Source organism: Macadamia integrifolia, unplaced genomic scaffold (genome assembly GCF_013358625.1).
Source record: "Macadamia integrifolia cultivar HAES 741 unplaced genomic scaffold, SCU_Mint_v3 scaffold23, whole genome shotgun sequence".
Lineage (NCBI taxonomy): Eukaryota > Viridiplantae > Streptophyta > Magnoliopsida > Proteales > Proteaceae > Macadamia > Macadamia integrifolia.
The window spans coordinates 84770-106067 of record NW_024868623.1 but is presented as its reverse complement, the minus strand read 5'-3'; the positions used below and the strand labels follow the sequence as shown (position 1 = coordinate 106067).

General features: G+C 37.7%; 1 protein-coding gene and 1 long non-coding RNA gene across 8 annotated transcripts; both read right to left on the bottom strand.

The window, feature by feature from the left end:
* Positions 1-6649: 6649 nt before the first annotated feature.
* On the bottom strand, positions 6650-8854 carry LOC122066240. The gene is made up of 2 exons (XR_006136300.1): positions 8577-8854; positions 6650-6980 (listed from the first exon to the last, which is right to left on the bottom strand). It is a non-coding gene; the product is annotated as an uncharacterized LOC122066240 (long non-coding RNA).
* Positions 8855-12344: 3490 nt separating this feature from the next.
* Positions 12345-20579, bottom strand: LOC122066241. Of its 7 annotated transcripts, none has more exons than XM_042630073.1 (9): positions 20470-20579; positions 16023-16094; positions 15757-15844; positions 15557-15659; positions 15361-15443; positions 15019-15082; positions 14800-14914; positions 13777-13931; positions 12345-12906 (listed from the first exon to the last, which is right to left on the bottom strand). In XM_042630073.1, the coding sequence occupies exons 2-9, from the start codon at positions 16036-16038 to the stop codon at positions 12820-12822; spliced, it is 711 nt and encodes a 236-aa protein (XP_042486007.1). In that variant the 5' UTR covers positions 16039-16094; positions 20470-20579; the 3' UTR covers positions 12345-12819. The 7 variants fall into 7 exon arrangements, with proteins under 7 accessions (XP_042486007.1, XP_042486004.1, XP_042486002.1 ...); XM_042630070.1 differs by having other exon boundaries at positions 15757-15921; positions 20470-20538; XM_042630068.1 differs by lacking the exon at positions 16023-16094 and having other exon boundaries at positions 15757-15973; positions 20470-20576.
* Between the last annotated feature and the right edge of the window lie 719 nt (positions 20580-21298).

Genomic DNA, 21298 nt, shown 5'->3' with positions numbered 1-21298 from the left:
AAGGGAAATGAGGAATGAATTCTCATTTCCCAACTTATAACTTAAGTTAGCCCTAAAAGCCTATTTGGTTTGGGCCTCTTTCGAACTGATCAGGTTAAAATGAATTTGAAGCATGAGGACCCACACATTTAGGTCCATAAGGTGTTCACATCAAGAGGAAGGTGTGGAGGATGATTTGGGATCATCCAAAACCCTTTACGGTGTGAGTGGCGGGATCCACGGGCATCGGAACATCAACAACAGTAAATGTACCCATCAAAAATAGGCACTGGATTTATGCCCAGGCTGCTTCCGATGGCTTGTTTCCAGTGGTCAAGATAGCCTGCTGCCTTGACAGCTTATTGTCCTATGGTTGGTATCGCATGGGTGGTTGCCCTCGGTTATGCCCAAGGCTTCTCGGTAATTATGATGCATGCTGGAATTCAAGTGTGGGAAGTCGGGTCACTTACCATCCGAGATCAAAAGGTATGAATCCCCTCCAGTTAGATAGGCATGAAATGCACGAACATGTGGGGTCATCTCTACCCCTTTTGTAATGTGTAATCGGGAGCCAAAACCCAATCGTACTTCTGATCTCCGATCTGAGGCCTGTCACAACAGTTCAAATTTGACCGGATTAGGGCACGGGTGAATTGAACATACTTGGAAAATCAAATAATCTAGGATATTGCTTCATCATATCATCTTCTCGCTCCCAGGATGCTTCCTATTCGGGGTGGTTCATCTATTCACCTTGACGACGGAAAATGTATGAATGCGAAGAATATGGTCCTTTCGATCAACAATCTTCTCCAGATACTCCACATAGGTAAAGTCCTCATCTAGCTCACGGGGTATGTAAGTCAAGACGTGAGTCGGGTCAGAATTGTACTTCCTAAACATAGATACATGGAAGATATCATGTGTATCTTCCAACTCTGGTGGCAAAGCTACCAATCTGATCCTCTCTAGTACATCATACGGTCTCATAAACCTTGGACTAAGCTTTCCCTTCTTGCCAAACCGCATGACCCCTTTAACTGGGGAGATCTGCAAGAAGACCTTGTCTCCAACACCAAACTCCAGATGTTTCCTCCTAACATCTGGTAGCTTTTCTGCTGGGACTGAGCTGCCTTGATCCTTTCTCTAATCGCATTCACCGTCTCACTGGTAGCCTGTATCAAATCTGGACCCAAAATATGCCGCTCACCAACCTCATCCCAATAGAGTGGAGTTTGGCACTTCCTGCCATACTGTGCCTCGAATGGGGACATACCGATGGTGGCCTGATAACTATTATTGTAGGAGAACTCAATAAGGGAAATGTGCTCATCCCAACTATAACTCATATCCAAGGCACATGCTTGGAGTAGGTCCTCCAATGTATGAATAGTCCTCTCCATTTAACCATCGGTCTGAGGGTGAAAGGCAGTGCTGAAAGCCAACTGTGTACCCATGCTTTCTGCACACATTCCAGAACTTGGAAGTGAACCTGGGATCTTGATCAGAGATGATACTAACTGGTACACCATGCAATCTGATGATATTATCGACATACAACTTGGCCAACTTGTCTATAGAAAATGTGATCTTGATTGGGATAAAGTGAGCTGCCTTAGTCAAGCGGTCCATAACTACCCAAATGGCATTCATACCCTTCTGTGTACGGGGTAGGCCTCTGACGAAGTCCATGGTAATATTCTCCCATTTTCACTCCAGAATAGGTAGTGATTATAATAACCCATGGGGCCTCTGTCTCTCAGCCTTAACTTGCTGGCATGTGAGGCATCTAGACAAATGCGTGGCCACATCATTCTTTATTCCTTTCCACTAGTAGGAGCCTTTGAGGTCCTTATACATTTTAGTGCTGCCTGGGTGAATGGAGTATGGAGAGCTATGTGCCTCTCTCAAAAGTGTGTCTCTCAATTCACCATCACTGGGCACACATAACCTCCCTTTAAAATTGAGGATCCCGCTTTCAATCACTGAGAAATCTAGGTACTTTTGGGTTCCTTCCTGGCATTCTACTATCAGCTTTTGCAACTCAACATCAGTGACCTGAGCTGCAATATTCCTATCCACTAGACTAGGTTGCACCACCAATGCCGATAGTGACAAGGTGACACCCTCCACTAATAATTCCAAATCTAGTTTCCTGGCCTCCTTTAGGAGATACTTATTGGTGGTCAGGGATGCCAGAGTCAGTGATTGAGACTTTCGACTAAGTGCATCAACTACCACATTGGCTTTTCTTGGGTGATAGTGAATAGTATAATCCTAATCCTTCATCAGCTCCAACCAATGCCTCTGTCTCATGTTGAGCTCCTTTTGGGTGAAGAAGTACTTGAGGCTCTTATGGTCACTGAAGATCTCACTCTTCTCACCATACAGGTAGTGTCTCCAGATTTTTAGTGCAAAAATTATAGCTGCCAACTCCAAATCATGGGTGGTGTAGTTCTTCTCATAATCCTTCAATTGACGGGATGTATAAGCAATTACTTTCCCATCCTGCATCAATACACAACCCAATCCCAGCTTGGAGGCATCACTATAAATAGCCATACCACCTGTACCAGTTGGGATAGTCAAAACTGGAGCTGATACCAACTTTTGCCTTAGCTCCTTGAAGCTTTTCTCACAAGCATCAGACCACTCAAATTTTATGCCCTTCAGTGTGAGTTGGGTCATTGGAGTAGCAATGCGAGAAAAGTTCTCAATAAACCTCCTGTAGTATCAAGCCAATCCTAGAAAACTACATATGTCTGCTACACTCTTGGGAGTCTCCCATTCTAATACTACCTTCACCTTACCTAGGTCAACCTCTATACCACTTGTGACAGCCAAAACTCGCACTTGCTGAATTTGGCATAGAGTTGCTTCTCTCTCAGCCGTTGTAGTACTAACCTTATATGAACAGCATGTTCCCTTGCACTCTTGGAGTAGACCAAAATGTCATCAATGAATACTATTACAAACTTGTCTAAGACATCTTGAAATACCTGGTTCATCAAATCTATAAATGCAGCCGGTGCATTAGTCAACCCGAATGACATCACCAAGAATTCATAATGTTCATACCTTGATCTAAAGGCTATCTTATTGACATCACTATCCTTGATCCTGAGCTGGTGGTAGCCCGGTCTAAGGTAAATCTTGGAGAACACCTTGGCACCCTGCAACTGATCAAATAAATCATCTATCCCTGACAAAGGATACCGATTCTTGATGGTTAGCTTATTAAGCTCCCAGTAATCAATGCACAATCTCATACTTCTGTCTTTCTTCTTGACAAACAATACCAGTGCTCCTTGATGAGCACAATAATGTGTGAAATCTTAGGGATATAAGTGTACATTTTTCCCTACTTTGGATAGTACTACTTTTATTTTTCTTGTTTTTTTTTTAGTTTTCAAGTTTATGAGAGAAAGTGTTTAAAGTGAATCAAGAACCGGTCCAAGCTTGAACTAACTTGTCCAAAGGTGGGACACACTCATTGGTACCACATCCTCTCTCCTACAAAATCCTGAAGATTATTCTCTCTCAATACCACCTCACAAGATCTTGAACATGCTATGCAAAGATTCCTTTCTGATTTAATCAAGATTGCAGTATATTGGTTAATATTGCAGGGAAGGAATAGAATTTGTTAATTTTGAAAATAGATTCTCTCTATCCTCATACAATATCTCAGAGAATGAGGATTTTTACCAAGATTTAATTTAATTTTATTTTCTTTCTTTTCTTAAAGAAGACTTGTAGAAGGAAGGAGGCAAGACCAAAGCCCTATAAAAGCCCCTTCCTCCCCCCTCCTATGTTTTATTATTCCCCTTAGTTTATTTTCTAGTTTATGCTTAGTTCTCTTCTCTCTCTCCCTCTCTTACTCTCTTTAGTTTTAGTTCTTCTTTATTTTTGCTTTAATCACTTTTGTAATAGCTTTTTATGTTAATTAATGCAAACACTCTTTTATTCTTATTTAGCCTTTTATATTTATGATTTATGCAATTGAATTATAATTTTTAAAGTTATAGTTCTAGGCTTAGATCTAGGTGATAAGATCATGATCCGTGGAGCATCTTTTTTTTCTTCAAGATTTGTTTTCTCTAGTACTAGAAATTTCAGATTTGGTTTATTCCAGATCTGGTTTTTAGTACTGGTAGTATCTCAAATCACCCAAGCTTTCAAGTTCAAGCATTGATTTAAGTAAGTAGGCTCCTTCAGTAATCTTTTCTTCCCCTCTCATTCCCTCTTCTAACTACCCTTTATTTCTTATTTTAGGATTTTAATTTCAGTTGTTATATTATTCCTTTCTCTTTCTCTCAAGGTTCATGGCTAGTGTATGTGTTGGCATTGCCCCTCCTAGCCATAGAACCATCATTTTATTGTTTTTATTTTAATTGTCTCCCTTTCCCTAAAGCCAAGTAGAGTAACCCTTGTAAGAGTGACTCTCTGGTCAAGTAGGGAAGCTCATATATGATGCATCCCTCGAACTAAGTAGAGAAACCTACTTGTGAGTCTCTCTCTAGCTTTATCCCCTTTCTTTTACTTTATTTTTATTTCAGCATTTTTTTTCCTTCATTGCTTTTTAATTGCGTGGGGTGTTTATTTTCAGCTATTTATTTATTTAATTTTAATTGCGTGGCTTGCATATTTAAATTCTTAGATGACGAATGGTTAGGACATTATTTTAAATACATATGTTTAGGATGGTAATTAGAATTAGATCACAACCATTAATCGGTTCACTTTCGCATTATTAAAAGAAGCAAAAAAAAATAAAGTGGTTGCTCTCCCTGTGTTCGACCCATAGCTACACTGATCCGTACGCTTGCGTTACATTTTAAAAATCTCAAACAGCGCCAAGGCGAACCAAGGCATTGGACGAATGTCTAGGCGCTTAGGCGATAAGGTGTCTGCCTTAAGGCGAACAAGGTGACCAAGTGTTATTTTTTATTTTCCTCTTTTCTAACATTATTTAGTATGTTACATATACCTTGTATCATAAAAAATCGACATTAAGCCACATCAAGTCATTAAAAATCAACATAAAGTCACATAAAATCATAAAAAATTAACATTAAGTCACATTAAGTCATAAAAAATCAACATTTAGATAAATGATCTTGTTCTATAATAAGGTTGACTAGTCAAATGATTTTGTTTTTACATGAGACTTTTTGTATTAGGTATAACATAAAACCATCTCTCCAACAAGTCTAAGATTACTTAAATATGAGTTGTAATGACAAAGTTATGTTTTGGTCAAACTTATTTTAAAGTATGCGAATGCCGTTAAAATATCCTGAATGAAAATAATTTTATGGATATCAAAACAAAAGATATTTTATCGAAATTTCGGGTTTTAACAATATTTTATAAAATTTTCATAACTGAAAAAAAAAAAAAAAAAAACCCAGCATTTAAAAGTTGAAAATCGCCCATATAACCAAAATCTAATTTTTTTTTCTTGGACTGGGGGTTGAATTTTTATCCTTTTTAGAATTTGATTTTTAAACTATTTTTATTGGATCCAAATAGGAGGTATTTGCTTAATTATGAATATTATCTCAAGTAAATGTTTTTAAACTTAAAAGATATTTGGCATCAATAAGTGCCAAAACACAAGGCGACATACAGTGCAATAAGGCAACTATCGCCTGGGCCCCAGGAAAACCGCATGGACGCCAAGTCATCGCCTTGGCGACACCTTGACAACTATGAGCAGGTGTGTTAGCAGATACATAAGAAAGTGCTAAAATGTATTTAAAGGTATGCAATCTCCAAATGTATTCAAAGGTGTGCCATGTACAGTTTTCTTTGAGAAAGCAATCATATTTCCTCTTCTACAATGTCATCAAAGGTTATAAAATGCATAATGATATATTATATTTTTTATAATACAAGCCCAAGCATTTTGCAGTTTGCAGTTTGATCTTTCTAACAAGATGACTCCTAGACTCTTAAATACCCAAAGGGGTACCACTTTCCATCTTTTTCTTTGACTTCTTGTTTTATGGTCTATCTTGAGAAACATGAGAGAGAGAGAGAGCAAGGTTCCAAATTTGTAATCAGATCAGGAATCAGCCGATTCACATCAGAATCGGCACTGACCGGTTTGGATGCTGACTCCGAGCTTTAAAGCCCTGAGAGAGAGGGACAAAGATCTACAAATGCAATGCCATGAAAGGATCAGTTTGAAGGTTTTGATCAATGCAGGCAGCATGATGGATGGCAGCTACCAAGATGAAAATATATATTGGGAGAGTCTAGGTTAGCTTTCAATTCTAGAATGCAGCCCATGCCTTCCTTTCTAACCCGTTATAGTGCTTAAGCATCATATATTGTTGTAGAAGGGGTTGAGGATACCCCAATGCTATAACTTTAGCAGGGGCTAAGGTCCTCTTCCTTTCTATGCAACTTCATCAAGTCACTACCATCATGGTTTGCCCACTTAGACCTTTTACTTAAAGCTATCATTTCCTTTGTTGTTCTGAAAAGGACATCGAAGATCGAAGAGAAATGAAGAGAACTGACTCCTGAACTCCAAAGTAGAGAATGTAAGCCGATAATAAAAAGAAGAATGCACAGTAGAAATAATCCATAGGGGAAAAGAAGAATGCACAGTACAAATAATCCATAGGAAAGTGAAAACTGAGACAAAACTAAAATGATATTATTACATCAAGATACATTCCTTTCCAATTTCCATAACAACTTAATAAGTACAAGGACATCCTACAAAAAGTCAAAAAAACAAAAGAAACAGCACAATGCTGAACAACATTTTATTAGTCTACTCAGTTGCTCATGCATGTTGTAAGAAACACAAGCTGAAAATGCCAGGAAAAAAAAAAGGTTAACCAAACCTGCTGCAGGAAGGGCTAGGGCTGCTGAAACCCATCCTCTAGATGCATTATGGGAATTCACTCTCCCGTAAAATGAAGCAGAAGAAGGCAACTTTACTCTGAATGAAGTTGCTGCTGCTGCTGCTACAGCTCGCCCCTCTAGAAAGGAGAAGACTCACTTAATTATTTTTTATAGAAATAAAATAACCTAAAATAAAAGGAGCATTTAAACACTTCCATGCATTCACGGAACTCGTACACAAAAAAATAAATTAATTGAATAAATAAATAAATTACTTGCTATCTATCATATACTCCAAAAGGAAAATTCTAGTTGGGAAACAGCCTCTATGTGAAGTGGGGGTAACGCTGCATACATTATGACCATCCCCAGACCCCACAATGAAGGGAGCCTCGTGCACTGGGTACATTTATATCCAACAAGTCAAAGCCATCAATTTCAGCACCTTGAGCTGCAATTTTTCTCCTCTCCTTTTTCTCTCCCCCCCCCCCCCCCCCCCCCAACCCTTCCTTTTTGCTACATCAGATAAATATTTTCTTGAGGGGGCAAAAGAACATTCAGGACCTTTTGACATGCATCCCACTCCAGACAAGACACAATTGATCTGACACAAATCAGAGTGGGAAACTTGGGTATCGCAGGAGATATTTTCTGAGGATTATCTACAATGGAAGATCCTGAACTGGAGTACCACTGTGCAGTATAACTCCCAGTCTATGTCTATTCAAGCGAATTGGATGATCAGGCATAGGGGACAAGCAACAGATGATCATTAGCTGACCGTGGACCAGCAAATTTACAATTTAACCTTTTAAATCTGGATGTATCGCGTGCAGTTTCCACAGACCAGTTGGATATTGTTCAATAAATTTGGATGTATCTTGTTCAATTTCCTTGGCTTAGTAGGATAATGACCAATACACCAACCAAATCCCAGGTTCTAGCCTTTCTCCAGCGTATTTCCTTCTCACATTTTGGGCTATGGAAATTGATTACAGTACACATCAATTATCGTGGAATGACAAAGATCACCATAAAATATGAAAAGCTAGGAATCTGGATATTGTCCAAATTCTCACTCAAATGGATCCAATGGATGCCAAAGGCATAGCAGAGATGTCAGCTACAGGTGGGGTTTCAAGAGGAAAAGAGCACAGGGAAATCATTATCAATGTTCAACGTAATTACTCAAAATTTCTCCTCATATCTCTCTCTTCCCCTTCACTCTGGAATCCCATTCTTACTCAAGTTTGACAGACCCCTTAGGAATTTTTATCCTCAATTCTGAATCAAATAACTTAAACTGGAAGTTGAGGGAAGAGGGCATTGGAACAGTTAACGATAAGAATCCTTTAGAATGCTCATAATCAACAAATCTCAGCGACGAAACAATTGATAATAGCTAACTGGACAGATAAAAAAAATATAAGAAAGACTGATTCAGGAAGAGAAAACGCATATAAGTAAATACCAAGAGATGAAAGCTGAAAAACGCACATCGATTTCCAAATGTAGAAGAAAATCATATGAAAACTGAGCACTCAAGAGTCAAGACGGAATTTTCAGTGTCGAACATCATGCTTTACGAAAATTAATGCTTAGATTTTAAAAACCAGAATTTCACAGAGAAGATAAAATCAAAACCAGTTGGATATGAATCTAAGTAAAGAAAACGAAGTGCGTTAATGGAATTCCAGCCAAATTTGACCGGGAAAAAAATTAAAAAAACTCACCGGCAAAAACAGTAGAGCTCTTCGAAGCAGAACTGAGTGCCCTCAGAGTCCTAGATAGAGCAGATTTATAGATCTGGAAGCTCATCTTCGATTGCTGAAGCCTACGCTAAACCAGAGACAGCACTTCCCGAAGCTCTGGTTCTTGAGAAATAGAAGTGTTTTGGTTAAAGGCCAAGCTTGTCTGCTATGGAACTGGATATGTAAGGACCTAAGGTCCCGTTCCTGTGGTCACTGTGGTATCTATGTAGGATTGCTTCTTAGCTCTGATTGGGTCATTGGGTTAGGGTTAGTGGATTACGGTTCTGTTCAGTGATTGGCCGTATCGGGTTGGACCATTTTATCCTCTGACTATTCTCACATCACTGGTCTGTATCAGTATCGTATCAGTATTGATATTTATCGATTCCGTTATATATCAGCTGATACAGTCAATAAGATCCTAAGACTGCATTTGATAACGCTTCAGAAAAATATTTCTGGAGTTTTTTTGTTCTATAGGAATGAAAAAACAGAATAAAGTGTTTGGTGCATTTATGATGTGTTTCGTTTTTTTAAAACAAAAAATGTAAAAAAAAAGAAAAAACGCTAGAAACGAGAATTGACGAAACGATAAAAGGTAGTTCCATCATTCCACTTTCGTTCAAAAAAAGGAAATTTGACACAGAAACTGAAAATTTCGTTTTCGACACGTAACTTCGTTTCTGTCTAGAAAAGTTACCAAACGCAGCCTAAATTAATAAATGATATAGAGTATAGAGAACCCATCAATCCTTCAACAGCTCAGTGGAAGAGAGGGTTCTGTAAAGAGAAGTGCACCAAGGGGTGTGGCAAATTGGCACCTTAGATTGAAGGATAGTAAGGTCATTTTATATAAATAAGGGAGAGATATATATATATAAAGAGGTACTAGTGTATCCTACACCGATGGTTGAGAGAATCTTTTCGTTATGCTTGAATCCAACAACAAAGGAAAAGGTCTTTGAACTGACAGTGCAGGTTGTTACTCTCTTTCTCTCTATGTCATTCAACCTTGTATTATATTTTATTCTAAATATGAGAAGCCTGATGGGGTCAATTCGAAGATATAAAAAGGGATATGTGGACCGGTCATATGTTAAATTTCATGACTCAAATCTGCCGTTTGATCCATGTCTATAATATATTTTTATTTGTATTTTCATCGATATAAGATTGATCTATGCTATTGTCAACAAAATTTTTATTCTGCATTACAAGGCATAGAAAATTCCATTTGAATTGAAATTTAAAAGGCAAAATTTAAGTCCCACCTAACTGGCCAAGTCTCCCTCGTGGAAACTTGATAGCGGTAAAATTTTGTTGTGCACAATCCTCTGCCAAACATAGTGTTCATCTTGAGTTTGGATGCTTTGCCTGGTGAAGTGGAAAAAGAAAATAAAAGAAAGTATTGAGATGGATCAATTGGTTGCATCAGTTTGGGAAAAAGTTTCCCACGACATTAATTTACCATTGCCCATTCTCATGGGATTTTTTTTTTTTTAATTGTGTCCTTCATTTCATATTGACTATGTGAGCCCTATATGATGATATCCTTATCCATGCCATCACTGGATTATTGTGAGAGATTCCTCCACATTGGCGTCATGGATAAACCCTCTTCCATTAGTTTTTCGGAATGTTGGGTTCATTGATTTTGCTCCCTACTACACTGTTGTGCCTTACTAAATCGGGAAACATTCAACAAAAAATAAAACTTTGAAAACAAATCCCTTGCTTGATAAGGAAAGAAGGAAAAAAGGATAAAAGGAAAGAAGGAAAAGAGGGAAGAAAAGAGGAATTTTTCCTCCACCCAAAATCTCGTTACCTATTACTATGACCTCATTAATCTTATTCAAAATACGTTTTTTCTATTCCATGAATCCCAAACAAGTGTTATAACCTATGAAATCTCTTTTTCCTCTAAAAGCAAGTAAAACATGGCATGCAAAATATTATTTCAGAGCGAAGAATCTCTATGACAGCAGCTTCCTTGAAGGATTGATTGTATGGACTGTCATTGTTGTTAAACACCATCCTTATGCACCCTTTCTATCTGCTTGCTTTTCTCTAAGAGGGTTTTTTTTTTTTTTTTTTTTTTTTTTTTTTTTTTAATGATATTGTCAAGATTTGAGTATAGCTATTACTAAATTGGGGAGAAGACATCCCTTGCTTGACAAGGAAAAATGCTAACATGGTTGAATCTTTTCAAAAATAGAAAAAGGAATATGAGGAAAAAGGCAAGAGGATGGCGTGTACGGAAATATTATTTCTGAGCTAACAACTTCTGGAAGAATTAAGCTGATATTGGCCAATGATAGCAGCTTCCTTAAGGATTGATCAATGGACTGCTTTAGTTGTAAAGCCCTAGCCCTAGCCCTAGCCCTACCCCGCGTGTGGAGGATCCTGATACGCCTCCCACTACCCCTACGCCTACCCCCATGGCCCGATGCAATGATTTTAAATTTAGAATCAGGTTTGGATCAAAATTGGTTGGAAACAAGCCAAAAACCCTAGAATTGACCCCTCATATTAAAACCCAACTATCCAATCCCCAAAACCCTAGAACTGCCCGCTGCATAACAAGTGGAATTGAGATTGGACATGTTCAATTTAGGACTGATCCGATATCATTTCTTAAAATGTTGCACACCCACCCCCCCCCCCCCTCTCTCTCTCTCTCTCCCACACCAAAAAAGGCTTTGTACCTCTAGCCCTAGGCTGTCAATTTTACTCATCTTACACTTCTATGTTTTACTTGACAAAATGCACAAGTATAATCCACTAAAGTAACCTAGGAAGGACACTTTAACATGAAGAAGGCCAACTAACAACTTCCACATGAAGAAATGAAATATAGGACAAATCTTGTTGGTTCAAATCCTTTGTGGTGAGTGACAATGAGGATCCAAAGGCTGGGAAAACCCCGGCATATGCACTTCAACCGTTGGATGCTCATTGTTGCTTATTGCCTCCCTGCAGAGGATTTTTACACTCATTAAGGTTCCAACATGTGTTTTCCAAAGAAGGTTGAGGTATGAGGTGTTAGCTCCATTTGTTTGCGGGGAGTAAAATGCTTCAAATGTGGCTAAAACATTACCTATCTTAGTAAGGGGCAAAACCAGCTATCTTGGTCATGAGTCCAAGCTAGATTAATCTTAAGAATAAGGAAAACAATAACTGAAAGGGAAAAGATGATTAAGAAGATTCAGGTTTCATTCCCTTGACGGCAGAATTCACTAAACTTACAAAAGAATAAGAAAGCTTGAAGGGAGCAAGACTGAAGGATCCTAAGACGCTTTGAGGGAATCCACAGATCTGACCAAATGTGGATACATGACCCTGACCCAAAACGCTTGCACATGATCTGAAGAAGATCCTCTCTCAACAAGAACATTGTTCCATATCCAAGAACCCTAACAAAAAGTAAGGTTATCAAGGAAATGATAACAGCTAATCTCAATGCCTGTTTAACTCTATTATACCACTTGACAAGCTTTATGTGGGTTGAAATTTTACATGCGAGAGGCATCTGGGGCGTACCAATCCAGAAAATTTGAGCCACATTCAGATTTGCATAGCAAATATTTGGGAGTATCAAGGCAGGCCACTCGAATAAGTTTTGCCCTATTTATAATCAAGAAGAAGAAGCAGCAGCATCTGCTCAGCCTTATTCCAACTTAATGTGCAAAACAAAGTAGGGAAAATGAAAGAAAATAAGAAAAAAAGGAAATGATAAAAGGAGATGACACAGATACAAAGGAAATAGTTTTGCCCTATTTATAATCAGTTGTACATTTATTTCTTTAACTTTTAACTAACATGGAAGGCTCAAGAATCAAATCCACATCAATTAATATCCCTTTCTTTGTGGGGGATGGCGAAGACGAGATACAAAGTGATACAAAGTACATAACAAGGCCTGAACAAGGGCTGCGAACTTCTTCCTGATCACCGACGAGAGGGACAGAGAGAGTAAGTGCTCCGGTGCCCCAGCACGGGTCAATCCAGGATATGGATGGTTGAGGAGATTGAGTCAAATGCATCCAGTTATAATAATGCACTTAATTGTAAATTTTCTTGCCCAATTATATACATCAAGTTCAAAAAGTTCTGTACAGAATTGTAATGAATGATTCCTGTGAAGCCACATTTTAGTTCCATACACACCAATGCAAGGAATCCATTAATATTTGCGTCTATATACAACTTTCAATCTGCATACTTGCTATGACTTGCTAGTGCCTTTGACAGCTTCTGTATCATCATTTCCTAGTTCACAGGCAGTGCGTAATGCCTTCAACCAAGAATCGACCTGGAAAACCCACATGATAAATGTGAAAATAATAATGGTCCATTAGCATGAAATAACAGGAGATATGACTAGTCATGTACTCATGTTACTCATCAGCAAATGCTGCTAAGCCCAGAAAATTAGTCAGTTAGCTTCACACCCAGTCAGATTTAGTCATGCCCACTGATAACTGAAGCATCAGACACCCCACACGAAAAAGAGAGATAAGGGAAAACAAAGAGAGGGCAGGGAATGAAAGCAGAGAAGGATTTGAGTTAAGGCAGGTTTGATTTGAAACCTGCGGTCAAATGGATGCTCTGTAAATGAAACGCATATGTTAATAATGTGGATCAGAAGCCAATCACATGGCACAGTCATAATTCCATCCACTGACATCCTGCATCATCCCAAGAGCTAAATTCACAAATCCAATCCAGACTACTAATTAATATAATATGCCTAGTGGATTGTTTGTAGAAATGTGCCATCTATGTGAAGTTGGTGATAAAGAAACTAATATTTGGAGAGTACCAATCCCAGATGATCATCCTCCCCTTTTTCTGCAGAGCTAACATGTGCAGTATATGATGTGAAATTAATTTTCACAGAAATAGTTCACTAGTGATTTAAAGAGAAAAAGTTATATTCAGGTAGTGGTTGTCTGAAACCAATCTATTGATGCCTCCAACAATCACTGAATGCAAATAATGTGGAGCCCCTCTGAGCTTGTTAACAGGCATATCCCTGTGTGATGATATAAGACAGCCTCACATAAGAATGGACCTATGCCTTCTACGCCTTTTTTTTTACCATTTTTCCATCAGTGAATTCACAACTAATGCTACAAATTAACATTTCAGACGTGCTCCGAAAAAAAATCACAGGATTTACCTGTATTTCAGAAAGACTTGCACACTCGTATTTCAGACCATGACAAGTTAAGATATAAAACGAATATCGTGTCTGCTCATCTTCTTGGACAAAACTTGGCAGTGGGCCTACTTCCACGATATCAGATAGTAGGGTTGAGTCTTGAGGACTCAGATCTACATAAAAGCAACATGACAGTTATACATGGTTTTAAGATATCCAATCTGCACAGGGGAACGATAAAGGCTATAACAATAACATTATGGACATACCAATAGTAAGAGTATCTAAATCAACAGCTAATTACAGTACACACACAAAGGGCCCGAACCTCAAATCGATCAGTTACAGAGTGGACTGGTCCAGTGATCCCTTTTTTTTTTTTTTTTTTTTTTTTTTTTTTTTTTTAAACATTAATGAATTCAAGGTCATGTCCAGGGCCTAAAAGAATGTTCTGGTAAAAAAAAGAAAGAAATAGAATTTATGCAGGAATTCTTGTAGTCACTGTGAAACATGGCTCCACATGCCACTTTAACAAGTGGGCTTTCCAGGACCCTTTTTGTGCGTATTTTTGACCATCAAGAATAACACAATGGATGGATGATTCCTCATTGCGCCAACCATTAGAACAACTTTTAGCTAGGCAATTTTGTGCTTGTGGCTTCATTAGCTCAATGAGAAGATCACCATGTATTCAAACAGGAAGCTGTCCCCAGCATTACATATAACATTAATGTGTTTTGCATCGTTCCTATATCTAGAGTCTCAACCAATAGGAGGAAACTGTCCCCAGCATTATGTTCAAATAGATAGACAAGTAATGGGGTATCAGTCTTTGGAATGGAAAGAGATAATGCTTCATGATGGTAACCCAAATTCAAAGGGCACAGGTTTCCAAAATAAAATGCATTACGGAAAGTAGGACCTTTCTTAGAGCAATATGATAAGTACCACAGTAGATGAACCTGATCTTCGAGCTTCAAATTAAATATTTAATAGAACTATGGAATGCCTACAATGCCCATGATGACCAAATGTCATTACCTGTAGATAGTAAATAGAAGAAGATGCATAACCCATGAAGAACAACAAAACGTGGAAGCCAATCATCAACATCAGAATCAATTATAGGAGGCTCTCCTGGTAATGCTGTCCATCTCTATTGACCAGAAACAGAAGGATTCAATAAGTTGGGATTATTTACAAAGAGGGCAATGGAACACCATTACATAGTGAAATGATAAAAGAGCAGATAGGCATTACACTTCGAATAAACAAATAGCCAGACAGTCGAGCAGACCTCAAAACTTCGTCAAGATGTTCCAACCTGAAAGGATAAAAAAGGATGGCTGTCAATGTGAAACAGAGACTGCAGACAGTTACAATAGTAATAGAATCATAAATTGGTGTAAATAAACCATATATGAAAGCCCGATAACCTTCCAATTCTCAAGTGTTTCGGAAATTACAAAAAATGAAAAGTTATAATGTAACCTTAGTAACTGATGCCCCCCTAAAGAGTCTATAGTGAAATAAAATGATAGAAAAGAATATGCAAGCAAAATTTGTATTATAGTTAAATAACTCAGATATCATCTGCCTTACTGAGCTCTCAGATGGGCTTCTCTTTCTTCTAAATCAGCAATCTCTGATTGGAGAGATTTGACCTCCGCAGTAGTTAGTTCAACCTGCAAGTCGCAACCATTATTTAGGTAAATGGGATCCCCCCCCCCCCACCCATCAAATATAAACTACTATCATTTATTGCAAAGAATTTGAGTCTTTTATTTCAGTAATTTACCTTGTCACTGGTTCCAGATCCCCAATGAAGACCTTGTCCACCAAAAAAGTTTAACATAGCTGTAGCACGAATTAATTTTCGACTCCAAAAATGACCACGGGACCTTTATCATGAAACAAGGAAGTTACAAAGCCAGTAAAAAGTTGATAAATGATATATTGAATTGACGCAGTGCTTATAAAGAGGGAAAAATGCAGTACCTCAAGGAATATTCAGTTCTTGGATGTGAATTATTAGAGTTATTTTTCTCAAAGCAGTCACCAGTTGATGTTGAAGCTTCAAAATAATCTGGAAAAACCTCAATCTTTGGAAGACCATCACCCATGAAGGTTATCTTTACACCCAAAAAGCACGAACGGCATAATCTATGTATGGCAAGCCCATGTGATATTACAAATGTCCATTTTCCTTACAAATCTAAATTCACCATATAAGATACATAGTCACCAAAAAAGAGATTAATTACCTAGGCTGAGAATCATTTTTGACAAATTAACCCAATCAATAACTAGTAGCCAGGTCAAACTATTCTCCAAGCCTTCAGCAAACAGAAAAATAAATGCTCCAAGATATTAGGACCCAAAGGACATTAATGGGAAATCAGAAATAAAAAAGTGTTGATAACCAAATTGTTATGTGCAGATAAAACATTGTTTTATAAACGGCAACAATACCTAAGCTATGTATTTTTATTGCACAGAGAACCTTCTAAAAAATTTGTCCATTAGATACTGGCCCTTTGATTCCGCTGAAAATTTCCACATTCCAACCAATTTTTTTGAGAAAGTATAAGGGCTAAAATCAGCTGAAACTGAGACACAAACAAGTCGATTTCCATTGTAAGGTGAGATTGGACGAACAATCATGTAAAAGATAACTTTTCAATTGAAACAAGTTTCCCTCTTAAACCTGCACTTTTTTGGTATTCATCTGACCAGGCAGAATCTTTCTTAAAATGAAAGAAGGGGAATATCATAGAAAAGTTATGGGTGGGGAAGTTTTGAAGCCTCTTCAAGATGTGGCAAAAGGTACTAAAATCCAAAGGGAAAAAAAATTAAAAAACTCGACAAAAATATTACTTGAGGACAGAAACAGATCAGATTTTGGTCCACTTTTGCCAATGCCAAATCTGACCTCATTGATTATTGGCTTATTGTTCAACCTTAACCTCACTCCACAAAGGATAAAATGCTCCCTCCACCAAAGCTTTCCTCGTGTGGATGTGTACCTTGACATATCACTGACTATGGACGATTGTGGTTTCTAGGAAGAAGATGATGACAACGTGTTTCATGTTTAATATTTGGGGAGTGGGGTGGAGAATCAAAATGAAAAACTGTTTTGCTTCCTATTTTTGGGATTTGGTTCCAATGGATTCATGTTTTTTTGCATTCAAGGGAAAAAGAATTAACAGATTTTTTAGCAAATGACATGGAAAAGATAATCTGCTTGCCTTGCTTTTATGGTTCTATATAAAGGGACTTCAAAGCTATCCAATTTGAAGCTCTCCAAAGAAATTGGGATAGTTTATCATCCTTCACTGTATGTAGTCATGTACATTTTACCATGAGCATAGGTCAGAGTTTATATAACCAAGTAAACTTTGATTGTGGGGTTTGCAACAACTATCAACAACAACAACGACTCAGCCTTATCCCAACTAAATGGGGTCTGCTACATGGATCCTAGCCTCCAATCAGCTCTATTTAAGATCATACCTAGGACAAGTCCTAAACTATGCATGTCTTTCCTCACCATTTCTCCCAAGGTCATTTTAGGCCTACCCCTAGCTCTTTTAGTTCCTTCAATCTGATACAGATTGCTCCTCCTTGGTGCATCCAAAGGTCTCCGTTCAACATGACCATACCACCTCAAACGACTTTCTCGGAGCTTATCATGAATCGGGACAATTCCCAAATCAGCTCTAATATGATGATTCTTTACTTTATCCTTCCTAGTTTTGCTGCACATCCATCTCAACATCCTCATCTTTGCTACACACAACTTACCTAAATGATACTTCTTAATTGCCCAACATTCCGCCCCATACATCATAACTAAACTTACGATAATCCTAGAGAATTTTCCTTTAAGCTTGCAAAGAATATGTTGGTCATACAACATTCCAGATACACCTCTCAGTTCATCCATCTCACTTTAATTATCCACAAAACATCATCCTCTATGTCACCTTCTTTATTTATGGTTGACCCTAGGCATCTAAAATGATCACTTTGCGGTATCTCTCTCTCTCCTCAATTTTCACAATATCATTATCCATCATAGTGTGACTAAAGTTACAGGTCATATACTCCGTCTTCGTTCTACTTATCTTCAAAACCTCTTGATTTCAATGTTGATCTCTAATTCCAACTTTGCATTAATACCTACTTTTGTCTCATCCAACAAAACTATATCATCAGCAAAGAGCATACGCCACGGAACCTCGTCTTGGATATTCCTAGTTAAACCATCCATGGTGAATGCAAACAAATAAAGGCTTGAGGCTGATCCTGAATATAGCTCAATATAATTGGGAACTCACTGCTTTGACCTCCTATAGTTCTCACACTAGCCACAACGCCCACATACATTTCTCTAATTAAATCCACACATTTACTCAACACCCTCATCTTTTCGAGTACAAGTTAGATTAGCTTTTTAGGAACTCTATCATATGTTTTTTCTAGGTCAATAAAGAACATATGGAAATCCTTCTTACAAGCTCTAAATCTTTCCATGAACCTCCTGAATAAGGAAATAGCTTCTATCATAGATCTACCAAGCATGAAACCAAATTGATTCTCCGAGATAGTGGTTTCTCTTCTAGTCTTCTTAGGTGGGCTTCAATAACCTTTTCCCACAATTTTATAGTATGACTCGTAGTTTTATGCCCCTATACTTATCATGGTTTCAAATATCACACTTATTTTTGTAGATCGGAACTATAATGCTTCTCCTCCACTCATCTAGCATTCTCCTTGTGCTCATAATCTTGTTAAAAAGATTAGTTAACCAAGATGCCCCACATAATCCTAAACTCTTCCACACTTCTCTTAGGCCTTTATCTGAGTCTGGTATCTTGCCTACTTTCATCTATTTTACTTCAGCCACTCTAACATTCAACATTTAGTATATATCTGTAGTGTGTGGTGTCTTGAATAGTCATGTAGTCTTTTTGGTCACTCGGACTCAAAATGTCTCCATTTAGTAAACCTTTAAAATACATCCCACATCTCTTCATGATATCTTATTATCCTCATCTTTTACTAGTACTCTACCTTCATCACTTCTAATACATCTCACATAGTCAAAATCTCTGCTCTTCCTTTCTCTCCTTTTATACATTTTATAGATAATTTTTCCCCTTCCTTTATGTTCAGATTATTATAAAGATCTTCATATTTCTTCGCCATTACTATCCCCACAATATTCTTAGCATTGTTTTTGGCAATATTATACCTCTTTTTGTCTTCTACCTCTTTCGTCCTTTGCCATGGCTTAAAATGGGCTTTCCTGGTCTTAATGGCCACCTGGACCTCATCATCCCACCACCAAGTCTCTCTAGGGACCTAACAAAGACCCTTATTCCCCTATAACTTTTTCAGCAACATTCTTAATATAGGTTGTCATTTCATTCCACATCAAATTGGTGTCTCCCTCAAAGTCCCACTTTCCTTGTTTGAACATTTTATTGGTAAAAGAATCAAGGAATCTCCTTTTAATCTTCACCACCTTATCTTAGGAGTTAGGGCAAGTAGGTTCCCTAGTCTCACGTTTCTGTGTACTGAGGCACATATCCAAGACCATCATCCTATGTACAGTGGTTAGGCTCTCCCCAGTATAACGTTATAGTCCTTACACGCCACTCTGTTGGATTTTCTAGTTTAAGAAATCTATTTGGCTGGCATGATGTCCACTTTTGTAAATAACTAAGTGTTCCTCTTTCTTTTCAAAGAACCATGTTCGCATCAACTACCATTTGTTATTAATTCTAAGTTTGCCTATTCAAACCCAACAACCCTGCCCCCAACCCCCATAAAAGAAAAAGGCAAAAACAAAAAACAAAAAGAAGAAAAGGTCTGGTGTCTACCCACCAACATGGATCATAAAGTCAGGGTGCTAAACAAAGCTTTAACAACGAATTTTGGATGATCCATCCTTTACCAGGATATCCAAAACCCTACATATATTTTTCCCCACATTTTAATGAAACAGTATTTCTTCTTCGCTTTGAGAAAGGGAAAAAAATCCCCAAAAACAACACCTCCCCCACCCTCCCCCCCCCCCCCCCAAAAAAAAAAAAAAAGAGAAAAGGAAAAGCGCAAAGGCTCAAAAAGTGAAACAATCAACGCATATATGCAATCAATTCGCCCCAGACACTTTCCAATAAAACATTTAACTAAAGAAATCAAATTCTTACAACAGAACTAAACGAAAACAGAGGGAAATACTGGAATAATATATAAAAAGCAACATCTCTTGATGAAATCACAAAAGGAAGCGTGAGAATAAAAAGTATCAATTGAAGCTAGATCAACATCAATGAATATATCACTCCTTAAAATCATTAAGCAGTATCTCATAGTTCATCAATAAACCCTCACAACAACCAGAAATCCAAACCCAATAAAAGGAAATAAGCAACTTCACTCTTGATTGGCCCTAGACTATAAAAAGTTTCAGTCATTTTCAGTCAATTACTCAAACTCGAAGCTTAATACTTTCCCAAATCCGATCAATCAGTTTCAAAGAACTCTGATTTTTAGAAACACTAATAATCCTTTGTTCTGAGCTAAGCAGAGTAATAATGGAAAGAGATTGAGCAGTAAATGTACAAAATTTTCGGCGATCAGAGCGATTAATTGGAGAAATCAACAGAAAAAACCGCCAACGAATCAAAGGGATCATACCTTCTTCTGTGCCGTTTACAAAACCCAATGGAATTCCTTTTATTTCAGGAGAGTTTGACACGATAGAAGCTTTGGTTTTCGCCCTTTTTCAGGAGTTTTAAAGTTACAAGTTGGAACTTGTGACCATTCACATGCTTGTAGCCGATTGCGGCTTAGTCAAAAGACGAAAATGCCCATAATTCCATTTCTTTCTGTCGAACTCGAACCCGCGTGGGAGTTGGGACTGCTAGTGGCCCCATTAGGCCTCATTGGGGATTGGCTCACATTAACCAACACCCATCTAAGGTCACCGGTCACCACTCACCAATCACCACCACCAGAGCCTTTTGATGAAAAATAAAATAAACATTTGTCCATGATAAGAACCATTCCACCGGTATAGGGATCACTAGTAGCAAAAACGCCCTTTTATACACGCTTCTATTTTATGTCGTTTGAAACATATTTTACCGTATGTTTTTGAAAGATACTATTAAAAATAGCAAACTTCAAGCATTTCAATTTTAAACACGTTTAAAATACATTCTCGTTTTCATAGCATTTTTTAAGACATGATCTTTTAACATAATGTCTATTTAATTGATCATATATTTCTCTTCCGAATTCTGATTGACCTGATTCTTTCACCAACTTGAAACTAAAGCAATGGACTATTTTTATCATGATATTACCTTCAATCAAATTCAATTCACACACCACAAAATTGAGCCATAAACTGATGTATTTGCTAACAAATATTTCTAAAGTGATGAATCCTAACTCTAACTAAACATATGTCATTTCAAGAATGTGTTAACTATGATGGCAACAATGAACAACACCATATCCT

Coding starts and splice junctions, on each gene's coding strand:
- LOC122066241 (XM_042630068.1), bottom strand. CDS start 15,881: ATGGGTGATGGTCTTCCAAAGATTGAGGTTTTTCCAGATTATTTTGAA. Junction 15,660..15,756: donor AGAACTGAATATTCCTTGAG/GTACTGCATTTT, acceptor TTCATGATAAAG/GTCCCGTGGTCATTTTTGGA. Junction 12,907..13,776: donor CAAGTCTTTCTGAAATACAG/GTAAATCCTGTG, acceptor TGGGTTTTCCAG/GTCGATTCTTGGTTGAAGGC.